The 14,174-nt window shown below is 38.9% G+C and overlaps 1 protein-coding gene across 2 annotated transcripts; it reads right to left on the bottom strand.

Annotated features, from left to right (window-relative positions):
• Window positions 1-9,223: 9,223 nt before the first annotated feature.
• On the bottom strand, window positions 9,224-13,836 carry LOC116042824. Of its 2 annotated transcripts, none has more exons than XM_031289230.2 (6): window positions 13,344-13,836; window positions 11,656-12,000; window positions 10,868-11,035; window positions 9,771-9,866; window positions 9,597-9,613; window positions 9,224-9,465 (listed from the first exon to the last, which is right to left on the bottom strand). In XM_031289230.2, the coding sequence occupies exons 1-6, from the start codon at window positions 13,381-13,383 to the stop codon at window positions 9,310-9,312; spliced, it is 822 nt and encodes a 273-aa protein (XP_031145090.1). In that variant the 5' UTR covers window positions 13,384-13,836; the 3' UTR covers window positions 9,224-9,309. The 2 variants fall into 2 exon arrangements, with proteins under 2 accessions (XP_031145090.1, XP_031145089.1); XM_031289229.2 differs by having other exon boundaries at window positions 9,597-9,616.
• Window positions 13,837-14,174: the final 338 nt, after the last annotated feature.

The raw sequence follows: 14,174 nt of genomic DNA on the forward strand, positions 1-14,174 counted from the left end.
GATTATGACTTAACCAAGCAGTGTAATGTGTTTGTTTTAATGTTGAAATTGTTTGGAGTGTGGCTGACTACACAATGAATTAATGTGTACTAAAAAGCATGGGGTGAAATTGTGTACCATATTACCATTGCTGGCTGTTTAACCTGTGTGGCTTAGGCCATCACATAAATAAAAATGCAGATAGTTCACTTTGATACTAATACTGAGAAGATGCTTCTACATAGCTGTTTTAAAGCGGTTAAGATTTATATTTATATAACAATCAAATGACAATACGAAAAGGGTCACTCAGTGATGAACCCACAGAGAATTATCACCTGGAGCTGCAGCTCCCCTGGGTTTTATGGAGCTTTATAGTGAGTTTCAGCTGTTTTGCCCAGCTTGTTTAAGAGCATAACAAAAGAGGGAGGTCCACACCACGAGTTCAATAAAAAAGTAACCATTAAAGACAACTAAACTACTGTATGTGATATCAGTAATCCGTGTATAGTGGGTTTTGGATGCTATGGAAGGGTAAATGCTCACCTAACTTTTAACATAAACAAGGATTCAACAAACCAAACAAAAAACCACGTTTGGGTGCTAGCATAACACCAGCCTGCCTGGAGGGAGAGTGAGACCAGGCCTTGTGGAATCACTCAGCTTTATAGACTCCCAGCAGGTGAGGCCAATGCCCCAATGAGGTGGGAGGAGCCAATCAATTATGTACCTGAAAGAGATAGACACAAGCCAAAACAAAACAGGTAGTCATACGGCCCAGGGCCGTCACACAGCTCATTGTTCAGCTGTCCAGTCCGTACCTGTTTTGGTTCACTCTCACCACTCTCATTGCTTCGTTTTAAACCTCAACAGGCAGCTGTTTTCAGAGAAAAGGCTCAGAAGAAACCCCACTGTACACCTGCTCAACAGTACACAGACAGTCACAATTACTGACTATAGCTAGTGAACATTGAGGAGCATTTACAGCTAAAGAGACTGATATTTCCCTCAGGAGTTGGTAGAGATTAAAAAACAGAGCTAAAGAGAGTGAATATTGCCAAAACATTCATCACAAGGACAGAAAGACGAATAAATGATAATGTTGCTCCCATAGACTGGTTGCTCCCTAACTGCTGGATGTGTAAATGAGTAACTGTCTTCCGTATCAATGTAAAGGTGGTGATATGTCAGTGATGTGTTCACAACTTGTAATATTAAATATTGTTATATTATAATTATAATTCCTTTATTTGCCAAGTACATTTTTACATAAATGAGGAATATATCCTCTGCATTTAACCCATCCTAACTAATTAGGAGCAGTTGTACTACAGTAAAAGGTTTTCAAACAATAGGGTGCAAATGTAATAAAAGAATGGCTGTGTATTTCTATTACTTCTCTCTGACTTCCTCACACCCTCCCTGAAAAGTGATGTTAAGCAATCATCACAATTCAGCAGACTTGTGCAAGAAAATAGAGGTGTGATAAATGATGTGGTCACTGAGTATATTAAACTCAGGGTTCGAATTACGTGGGAGCCAGTGGGAGCTGAGCTCCCATGAAAGCAGTAAAATCATACACCTGTGGGGATCTCTAAAAATCATCAGCACCATTATTTAAATCACAAATAAAGCGCTTTTCCCAAACACACGTGTGGTGTCTGGAGTTATAACTTTAACTTAAGATTTGGTATAAGGGATTCCTATGACCTTTACTCCACCTTCACTGTAACCTCTGGGAATTATTAACATGAGCCTAAGGGCCCTCTTGGACAGAAGAGCCCTTATTTGGAGTTATGCCAGATAGAAACAATCGATTGGTCAGTTCTCTGTTCCAATCATATACTTGCATATATTACGTTTATGTTAATGTATGCATAGACTATATACTGTGTGCTCACAAAGAAAAGGCAGAACGACTTTTTGGGGTTGGTCGTTCTCCAAGCTCTCTGCAGAAGTTTGTAAATTGATGCTGAAAATCTTGAATTGTAATAAACCTCTTTATAATCAAGGACCAGTGTCAGCAGAGTTCCTTTTCACTCATCGGCAACGCAGCACTGCAACTAAATATACGACACACGGAGCTCTGAAGCAGACCTGTGCGTCGCTTAGAGTCTACTCTCGCTGTAAAAATAGAGACGAGCAGCGCGCCTTCCGTGGTCTGTGCAGCTTCAGGTTTATAATGGACGCGCGCTGCTGTGGACATGCTGCGGCAGATGTGTCACGTTTGTTCTCTGTGTAATTCTGTCGTAGTTTCGGTTTTCCACCTCCGATGTAGAGCAGCGTACAGCCACTTCCCTAAACTTTGTCTCATTCAGAGACCAGTGTCTCAAACGGGGCTCTGAGTCTGTCAGAAGGTCTGAGATCCACTGCATCTTCAGATCAATCACGTAATGCACAGCAGGCTATGGTGCAGGTAGATTATTTTCTGAAATATAGAGACTTTATTCATGTAATAGCCTATTATCACTTTATTTTCTCAAAATATGACGACTCCTCCAAATCATAGAGAGCACAGATGGGATATATTTTGAATGTGTTCAAAACTTTGTGCACATTCAGAATATATCCCACCTCCTTAAATGTGCACATGACAATTATTCACCTCAATGATACATTATTCATTTTAATGGATTAATAAAGCCCTGGACTGTAATATTTCAGATGTGTTAATCCATTAAAATGAATAATGTATCATTGAGGTGAATAATTGTCATGTGCACATTTAAGGAGGTTACTTCCTCAAAAAAAGACGCAAAAGAGGAGGGAGGAGTAAATGATGCTAGACTACATCATGTGCTACAGTGCTGACTCAGATATAATTAGAAAAGTCGATCTACAGGAGAATAAATAGTTGAAAGCAATACAGAATGCCTGAGAGCCTTATTGTAATATATTCCATTATGTTTTTATATTTGGATTGTAATCTATTTTTCCCTTTAAAGATATTTCCAGTATACATTGATTCAGAAAAAGGTAAATAGGTGCATAAAAATTCACCAGAATGCAGGAAATTAAATGTTTAATGCTCAAAATTTGCTGCTCATAGACTACTTTTAGACTTACTAGCTGAGACAGCATGTAATAACTTTAAAAGACTCACAAAATAAAACTTGAAAATAAACGTTGACATATATAACAAACACCTAACATATATAACAGCTGTTACGTCAGTTCTACTTTACTTGTGCTCATTTAAAATACAATCACTCAATACTTGTCTTTATTGTTATTACTGTGAAGTCTTAATTTAGCTGTAGCCTGCTTTTCCCATTACATTTGAGTTAACGTTATTTTAGACTGAATCTAGCTGTCAGCTAGCAGTTAGCCGAATTAGCTGTTAGCTAAACTAACGTTAGCTTCCCGGTGGAGGCTAGCCATAGGCTAGCGTGGAACAGATCGTGCAGGTCGTATCCTCGGTAAAACAGTATTATCTTGCGCATGTGCAGAACGGATCGTGTACATAGACTGTATATATTAGCGGACAGCGCATCCGGTTCAGCAAAATGCGGCAAATGCGGAAGTGCCTTAAACCTGCATTCTATCTGAATTCCAGCAGGGGGCGACACGTGCGGTTGCAAAAAGGAGGTCCGTTTCTATAGAAGTCTATGGCGAAATGACCCACTTCTCACTTGATTTATTACCTCAGTAAACATTTCAATTAAGAGTTTATATTCTCAATCGCTAGTTTTAAGTCTTCTGCAACACAGAATGAAGAATTTTTTGAATTATGGTCTCGTTGATTTTAAAATCGGCGATAAAGCAGGGGATGTTTTAGGGCGTGGCTATGATGTGATTGACAGTTCGCGGCCTGTCAATCATGACAGAGGTTTAGCAAAGCTTATCCATGGCATGTAAACTTCACTTTGGGGGTTGACCAGCTTTCGTCTTCGTGACTGTGACAGTTGGTCGCCTAATAATGTCTTGTTCAACGTTCGGTTGTACGACAAGACTCTCAAAGGAGTCGGCAGTTCAGTTTTTCCGGTAAGTAACGTTACATTTTGTTTTAATACCGTTTTTCGTTAGCCAACGTTAGCATCCCAATGAATATCAGTTAGCTAGCTAGATTGCACCTTGCTAACCAAGCTAGCGGGCTAACTAATAACGTCATGCAGACCAGACCGTATAAGCGGATTAAAATTAATATATTTAACGTTACAGTCGTATACAGTAGGTATGCACAACGGTCTCGCCGGTAATCTGTTTTTAACCATATGTGATGTTATTGCTAATCGATGCGCATGTAATGGTAATGTTAGCTTAAAGTCAAAGCCTGATATAGCTAACGTTATAGTGCAAATTCATATAAATCCTATTCGTACGGGATTAGAATCATTTTGGGACCGCGTGTGATTTAGAAAGTACCCCCTCACATCTGAGTTTTGTGTGGGGCATTCGCACGGGACAAGCGGAGATGCTTTTACTTGAATATACTGAAATATATGTACCCCGCCCGAGAGTTGGGCAACGTTACCCGGAGGTGCCCGAAGGACAGGCACAGACACCCACACAGCATCACCGTCACCCTCACCTCGGACAAAGCCGCGCTGGAGCGCGTCGACGGACGGGGCAGTAGGCCAGAATATCCGTTTTTGCAATAAAATGTCGCACATGAAAAAATATATATATTATTGTAAAGTTACATAAGTGTTCTATCTTGAAAAATCTTCAGTTCTGCAGCCAAATGTATTGTATAAAGCACCAGGTTCAATATTCTTTTCTCAAAATTCTAAATACATTATTTCAGACTGTTAATGTACCTAACAAGCATGCTGCAGGAGTTATTAACCACTGTTGCTGATGCTGTTACACTGAGGTCTTTCTTCCACTTACTGTAGTTGTGCCTGCTAATCTATTTGAAGACCTTCTGTCAGCACATTAGTCTGTTTTAAGATGAGTCACATACATGTTACAATCTATATTTACAAATTCTGTTTATTACTAAAATGTAAGTAATGTAAGTGTTGTGTACAATACACATTGTCTAAGATAAATTTGACATGTAGGAGTATGTTTACTTAATACTGCATGTCCTCAACTGAAGCATGCCTTCATGTACAAGCTCATATATTAATATAATTCATTGTGATCTACCATCTCTTAACTACATGTTTGTCTTTACAAAGGTATCCACACTGAAAACTGAATGACCAGAGCCAGAGGGAAGACCTGGTGTATAGAGCAGCGTATTTGGTGCCATTCATCTGGTTGTGGAAAACAGATTGCATTGACCATATCCAAAGTTCTCAAATGTGTTCTGATTATAACGATGCCAGAAAATCATTTTCGGTTCAGCTTCTTCTGCTGAAAGGACAGACCAACTTTTAGCACTTTAGCAGTCATTGGTATTTAGAGGTTTAAAATGTGAGTCCTGTAATAGATGTGTCCTCTTGTGTTACTGTTAGGCCTGCTGCTCCTAGGTAGCTTCTCTGTCTCTCCTCCCTCCTCTCTGTCTCTCCCTCTCTCGTCTGTCTCTCCTCCCTCCCTCTCCTCTCTCTGTCTGTCTCTTATTGCAGGAGTGGAGTCTAGAGGGTGGGAGTCTGGGTTCCAGCTGCCTCTCATCTACCACAATCAACCAACAATTTGTGATAATACTTTTGTTATAATGAATTTGCAATAACCTTACACAGATTAAACAGCACCTAGTGCATTTTCAATTACCTACTAAACACTTGACTATGTATGTCAAAATAAATGTCTATAAATTAATCTAAAAGGATTTTGGTGAAGTGTTTTCATGGTGATTAAAATTGACAAGTACATAAAGACACAAGAAAAGCACAAACATTACATTTCCCTGATCCTTCTTTGTCAACATTCAAGTATGGTAACATTTGAGAAATCATATTTTTGTTGATTAAAGCCAAAATAGACACTTTTAATCAATTACAAATCCTATCAAATTACCAATGTCTTCTTGTATGACTACAATATTGTGTATGTTCCTATAGTTGCTTCAGAAAAACAAATGTAGCTTTAGAAAGACCTTTATTTCACATTGAAATGGGCATTAACTACAAAAACTACATAAACCACAAACAACACTGGCAATATTTTTAAGATTATGTTAGGGGTTAAATTGATGAATTAAATAATGTAGTTCACCTTTTACAATCCAGTGTACATTCCACACATAAAACTGCTGTGGGTCAAGGTAAGACATGTCTGCATATGAAAAAAAGGGTAGTTGAATCACTAGTGTCACATTGTTAATTACAGTAGAAATGGTTGACATTACAAACCACAATATAAAAATATAGCTTAACATATACAGCTTAAAACACTTGTGCAGCACTCTGTTCAGTCAAGTCCAAATGCCTGGGTAAAGAAATAGAAGCTGCCTTTACAATTAAAGTGAGCATAGTGTGACAGTCTGTTGGTTGTCTGTAATGCACAGTGGAAAAAGAAAAAAACCCTGCGAGCCTTGTCGATCTTTCCCGGATTGTTAACAGCCCTCCACCTGCATCTCTGGGTGATGCCAGAGAAAATGGACTTACTTCTGAGGTATTGGGTGGGTGCACATGCCATCGTGGCTCTCCACACTCCTATTTGTGAAAAAAAGAGTCATCAATTTCCATTTGAGCCCCTCATAGTTAAATATATATGCACACTAGCATGTAACTGTACTTCATTAATTATCGGGGGAGAATACAGATGAATCAACAACAGTCTATTGTTCTTTAGTGTAACTTTAATTTAGTTAAATGAGCTTATTTCTGCTAACGTTAGCTCTTAAAAGCATGTAAAGGCTAATTGTGCCAACCATAGACTGATGGAGCAAACAGTAGCAAGACATTATCAGTGCATTATGGTTGTTACAGTTAACCAAACGTTCTAAGAAACGTTGTTATACATCTGCTAATACTTAGTGTTAGATAATGATTATTGATTATGAGCATTAACAATCCCCGTTTTGCATTTCGCTGACTACGTTTAAATTAGGACAACGTAAACTTCGATTTACAGAAAATTAACGTTAGCATGTTTTACCAGTGGCTAGCTAACGTTACAGACAATTTACATGGTAACTTCAGATACATTTACTTTACAATGTGACTCATCTTATATGTAATATAACTATTGGACAAAGATATATTTAAAACCTAGCGAAGCTATATCTTACCTCGAATTATGTATGCTAGCTTTCAGCAGCAGTTGCATCCAGATTGCCAGTGAACGTGTGTAAGGTAACGTAGAGTGTCAGCAGCGTTGCCAACTCCAAAAAAAAAAAAACAGTCAGACACCGCCCAATAGTCTATGGCTCCTCCCTCACTCCGCCCTCTCGTCTAAAAACGTCACATCCGCAACCAGGATGGCTGCGCCCATAAACGCAAACTCGACGACGGATAACTGATCTCCACAAACCAATGGGTGACGTCACACATGCTCTGTCCATTAATATATACAGTCTATGGTACCGACAGAGAAGCTTACCCCTTTGGTGTGTGTGCTGCTGGCCGCTGCCGGGCCTGGCTGCTTGCTTGCTTGTTTGCCTGGCGCCGCTAAGTCACGTGACGGTACAACATCAAATCACAAGAGGGGGGAGGAGGAGCAAAGTGTGCCTGCTCTGGGCTCAGACAGCCAGGTCGCCTCTTTGATGAAACCGCAGCAGTGCATACTGGAGAGAAACTAAAACTAAAGTATTGATCTCATTACACTGGTATTGATCAATATATTGATTGATTATTATAGCGATATTATTATTATTATATTTGGATCGATTTGCTCACCATTAGCGCACAGCCCCCACACCTCCTCCACGCAGTTGCTAGTAGCCAAGGAGGAGACAGAGGATTAAAAAAACATGATGGACTCTTCAGAAGAGGTAATTATCTTCACTCGAGTTTCTGCGTGCGAAAGTCACCGGACGACACAATCTTCTGAACATAGCCATACTGAGAAATACAGAGAGAGTTGTGTGGAGCTGATAGTCTTAATTAGCTTTGTAGCAACTCATTTGGCAATGGCTTGAATGTAACTGACATTCATTAATATCAAAATGTTACGCTCTAAACCTTTAAGCAACAAAAAAAAGCCTAAACCATAATGCTACAGCAACTAGAGCAGAAAGCCAAAATGAAATAGTTGACACTAAGCCTTGTAAGAGTTTGAAATGGCTTCTAAAACCCTGTGTAGTAAGGATTCTAAAGACAACAGTCATGGTGCTGCCAGGAGGTGCTTGTGTAAGGGGAGGGTGGCTGAATTCTAACGTGTGTGTAGCACCTTCTGCAGGTCTTACTGCAACACTACTTTGAATTTTATTAAGCTCAGCATACCAAACTCTGCCAGCAGCAGAAATGAATTCTTTGATGAGGATGTAGTGTTATCTGTCCGGTGTCCATTATTTTGTTGTATTTCTGTCCCTGAAACATACCATTATCTTATTTACATGAGCATATTTGTCATTACAGCCTTGCCTTTTTTGTCTAATACATCAGCAACCTGTTTTTGGATTATTTGTTCACTAGGAGGGGAGTAAACCAAAGATTTCTTCAATCAGAATTACAACACAGCTATCAATGTGCCGAATATTGAAGCTTAACATTTCTTCAGGTAACATGGGGAGAGTAATTGATATACAAATGATCATTTTGGAGGGGAAGCGTTCCTTTGAAACAAATCAAAGAAATAAAGTGAAATAAAATGCACATTGTTATATGTATTTCCTTTTTATGTATGCATTTACTGTGTCATAATGACAAAAACATTTTCCAAAAACAACACTGCCTTCCCTCTGGTGGTCAACACTGAAATACAACACACTTCTTCAATTTGTTTTCTGTGTTGGGATTTAATTTGAATGTAGCGTAAGATTCATGACACAATGAAAAACAATTCTCTCTCAAAAAAAAGCTAAATAATTGTCACTTCACATATGCATTTTCATTTCACTATGTTACAAAAAATGCATGCAAAAATAGGAAATCTTCCACTGTTTTTCCTAGTTTGATTTGTTTTAATTTAGGCATTTTAAATCTTCCATACACGTTTGTGCAACATATAAGCCTCATCCTGCAAATCTACTGGTCCAGTTAACAAAATTGTTTTTACTTTTATCAGGCAGCACCAGATGTGTCTAACAGAGGCGTATTCAATATGTCAAAATCGTATTAACCTTATTCCTAATCTGGAAGATGAACAGGACAGCAATTAGGGCACTGCTGCTTTTCATTATAAGAAACAAATGACTTACAAATAAAAAAAAAAAAGTAAGGCATCCAAAGTAAGGATATGTACAGAAATATATTCAAACATTTGTCCTTTATTTCATTCAAAACACAGAGAAGAGTGTGAGATTAGCTGTCAGCTCAGACACAGAATAAACCCTGCTTAGTCCAAAGATTTGGGATCCAGTGCCTGGTAGACGGCAGCAAACTGTGAGGCATCTTGAATACTGGACTCTGGATCAGCACCTGGTTCTAAAGACCGCAGCCTCACTGCAGCCGGAGTAGAAGCAACATCTGTATGTTCCTCACAGTAGTCAGACTGTAAATCAATAAGAATCATTGTCAAAAATTATTTTATCTGAGCAACAAACTTTAATGCTTAAAACAGTCATAAAAGATGAACATTTTAATCAAAATTTAAATTGGTAAATAACAAAATGGGTCACTCACCTCACCCATGTTCTGACCTTCTGAAACAAACAAACAAGATTTATTAAAACACGTGTGTGTGTGTGTGTGTGTGTGTGTGTGTGTGTGTGTGTGTGTGTGTGTGTGTGTGTGTGTGTGTGCGTGCGTGCGTGCGTGCGTGCGTGCGTGCGTGCGTGCGTGCGTGTGTGACCTCACCCGCATTACTCCGGCAATGTCCGTAGAATATAACGGGTATAATGGCACAAACCAGAAGAGCCAGGCTCACCGAAACAATGATGACCACGGTGGTGTCTGCAAACAGAGGCAGACATATGTTTGTGCTTCTGACAATACAGCTTACTTCAGGTGCTCCAAACTAAATAAAAAAATAGTCATTGATATTCAGAACAGTTTTTGCGTGTGAACATTCAATTATGGGTTATAAAAAACTTTTTTTGCCCCTTACTCAGAGCAAAGAGGTTATAATAAATTATTATATATATATAATAATATTATTATAACCCTTTTTGCTCATAGTCCAACATGTTTAGCCACTTTTTACTGAAACTGCACTCTGTGGAATCTCTACCTCTAATACAAATGGAAACAATTACATTACACGATCAACATTTACACATTTAACAATGTTGTGTAGCGTATGTTCACAAATTCACTTTTGGAAGCAGTACGATACAATGTCTTTTTAATCCATTCTAATAATATGCAATGCAGACATTTAACTACCTAAAAAATAATAGTAGTTGGACTATAACAAACTAAACAGATTGATTTAAGATCTAACTCAGCACTTGACTGGATGGCGGAGCTGTAACTAAGTCTTTTCTTGTTGGCCAATAACTCTGGAACCATAAGGCCTATAGGATCTTCATTTCAAAAGTTCAACTGATGGAAACAAGATGTCTCCATCTTCACTGGAAAGTTCATTCTCAGTGTATGTGACCTGGAGGCTTCACATTTTACATCACTCTTGTGTAAGTTGCATATCGGACCATGATTGGCTTCCAAAACCCTGCTGGTACTTCCAGGCATTGAACTCATATTTAAGCTGAGCACAGAGAAATGTTCCACCTTCTGCAGATGAATGTGAAAACAGCATTCAAGTGTCAAACTCTTCACATACAACATTCTGCACAATGGAGGTCAAACATCCAAGTAAAGTAACAAAACCTAAAACACATTTTGGATTAGACCAAGCCAGTATTATTAAGCTGAGTTATAATATGTAACACTGTTAAGTTGCTGTTTTGAAGCTTGCTATAGGAGAACTGCTGCTAACAGTGACTGTGTAATACCTTTGAGGTGGGTTGCTGCTGGCTGATTAGTCTTGGGCTCTGTAGCGGGCAGGGTTGATGCTGCTGGTGACGGTTTAGTGCTGGATGCAAAGCTGCCTCGGGGCAGAGTTTCTGCTTCGGTCTGCAGGGCGGTGGTTGAGGGAGGAGATTGGTGAGGAACAGTGGAAGCTTTGGGAGAACAGGACAGAGGATAACTTGTGATGAATACTGTGTGTGGTCATGTGACATATACAGTATGTATAATAATTTCAGACTTTCCACGCAAAGCAAGACCAGGCTGTCAGCTACACAAAATTGTGGGTGGTTTGAGCCTGCGGACACAATCAATAGTATTTATGAGACAAGGAGTGTGTTCAAAATTGATCCCTATCACAGAAATAGTGAACTGTGTTCGCCATTTTGTAGTGGTGTTCGAATTCTCAGTGGTTAAGTTAATTCACTTTATAGTCCACTATAAAATACCCACAATGCACAGCTAATTTAAGTGTACATAGGATGTACCCTACATTTTACTCCTGTATACCACAATGCAACGTGGTCGTGTTTTCCCGGAGGAGAAGCAGAAGAACTCTTTTGGTCATTCCCTATATAGTTTATATAATTTAATAAACACTATATAGGGAATAGTGAATGATGGAGCAGTTTTGAACACAATCAAGGTTTGGTTTAAGAGTCCTACAGACAATACCTAATAATCTTAGAGTAACCTACAGTTCACACTTTAAGCTTTGTTTCACACACAATTACCAATCCTGAAGGAACTTTTATGCATCTAGCCAAAAACTTACCATCTACGACTATGAGATTGACCTCCTGGTGCAACACATTAAAAGTTTTCTCCACTCCACAGCAATATGTCCCTGCATCCACCCTCTTCAGCCTCTTTATGGTCACGTTGAAGGCTCCATCTCCTCTGTTGACCTCCATGCTGTATCTCCCTCGCCGCACGCCAGCCAACCTATTCCTCTCAGTTTGAATGAGAATGGTTTCTCTGGAGCAGACTCCTTTGCAGAAGTACATGTGGTAGTGTCCAGAGCTGTTGTTTGTGGTCCAGCTGGCAGGACAGTGGATGGAGACCTCTCCTCCAACATGGCCGCTTACCTCCAGCACTGCTGACACCTCCGCACAGACAACTGCAGTATAAAACAAAGGGCTTGGTTACAGCAGTTGACTACTGGCCTTCCACCATTGGGTTTATTCTTTTATTTTACATCATCTAATATATGTGCAATGAGAAGTTCATTTAAAAGTAGGCATGTGCGATAAATGACACAATAAGGCTATGCCCCTTTGTTTTTAAAATTGTCTCAATGTATTTTATAGAAAGGATATGTTTTGTATATTTACTTGATTTAAATAGGCTAGTGCAGGCAGGAAATGCCACGGCTGATAAAGAGACCAAGAGCAGAGATGTATAGTAACGAAGTAGAACTAGGCTACTTCACTACTGTACTTAAGTACTAAAAGGCTGTATCTGTACTCTACTAGAGTATTATTTTTTTTCTCCTACTTCCACTTTTGCTTCAGTACATATTTTCAATGAGTTTAATACTTTTACTCCGATACATTTTTTATGTGCTGCATCTCATTAGGCTAAACATTTGAAATAATATAAACAATATGATACTCAAACTTTTGACTGCTTTCTTTAATAACTACATAACACAATACTTGTACTTTTACTTTCAGTACTTGAGTAGTACATTTTAAAATATAAACTACTTGCAATACTTAAGTACAAAAAAATGTTGAATACTTTAGCACTTCCACTTAAGTGTGGTGCTTAAAGAGCACTTCAACTTCTACTCAAGTCACTTTTTTGATAGAGCACTTGTACTTTTACTCAAGTCTGGGTCTCTAGTACTTTATACATGTCTGACCAAGAGTAAACTAATTCAGATGTTTATGGAATTGTTGGAGACAACCACCATAACTTCAAAATTACTGTAATGGATTATCAGGGTGTTTTCCACACCTATAGTTCCTTTACTCTGGTATGAATGAGATGATGAGTTTGTAAATTTGGTGCGTTTTCCCCTTGGTTGTGATGTACAGCTATACTGTAGTTGGGACGGATCGAGGTCGGATCACGTTCTCACCACAAACGATCCGTACCAAAGTGAGTTTGGTTGTTTTGGTCCGCACCCCGCGTGCGATTGCTGCGTTCACACCTGACCAAACGAACCGCACCAAGAGGGAAACCGCTCCAGGGTTCAATTCAACCAAATTAAACAAGGCAGGTGTGAAAACGCCTTGAGACCAATTTCCCCGATACAAACACCATACCAAATGTTATCAGTGCACCTCATCAACGCATTAACATGTTTACTCATTTATTTAGCAATAACTCAACCATTGTAAGGTTGACGATGCATGCCCTCTCATTTACATGTAGATTAATAATACGTTCAGAATATAACTTTCACAAATAAAACAAGTGATATGAATGTTAATCTAAAAACACATTAAAACTCACCTGAGAAGCAGCAAAACACCACAACATGAAGAATCCTCATTCTTCATCCAGGTTTAAAGCCAAGTAAAAGAAAAATTTAGTCCAGCAGTGTCAGGAAAATGCAATCGTCTGCTTCAAAGTAGTCATCCGATTTAGTGCAATAATGCGCGAGTGCTGTGATAACTCCAGAAAAGCTACAAGGCTGTGATTGTGCAGCTATGTTTTTGTGTTTTACCATGCCGTTTTACCTACATTTTGTAAAACAGAGAATATACAGTATACTGTAGTTCTCCAGCCCCCTTTTCTCTGAACAGCCAGCTCATGACAGTGATACTCTTCAGCGTTGACATTTATTGTTCAGGCTCTACGAGCTGGCTATGTGGGCCTCAGTGCATCTACAGTACATGAAGCTGGAGGGCATCAAACTCAACAAGCTGTCTGTCTGCTGACTGTGTCACGGGTATCAGAGGGCAGATTGAGGGTAAATCGGGTTTTTTTTTCAGAGAATTTTGTTGTATACAGCATGTATAAGTTTGCTCTAAGCTACCATTGAAACCATATTGCTCTACTCAAGTTTTTAGGCTTAGCTTGACATCAGACTTTAAGTATGACACAGCATTTTCCCTTAAGGGACTGTATGGAAATTGTTTGCATAAGGAGGGGGCTGATTTTTATATTTTGTTTGATTAAAAAGCAAGGTCTAGCATTATTAGCCTAATGTTTTCTGGGCACTCCCCTTGGCTAAGAAAAAAAAACTGCAATAACCTCCACTTATAGCTCAAAATAATATTTTTATGACAAACAATTATGACTAAGACTTTTTAATTGAATTAAGTTGTTGCTTCGGTTGGA

The sequence above is a fragment of the Sander lucioperca genome, chromosome 4 (genome assembly GCF_008315115.2).
Source record: "Sander lucioperca isolate FBNREF2018 chromosome 4, SLUC_FBN_1.2, whole genome shotgun sequence".
Taxonomy (NCBI): domain Eukaryota; kingdom Metazoa; phylum Chordata; class Actinopteri; order Perciformes; family Percidae; genus Sander; species Sander lucioperca.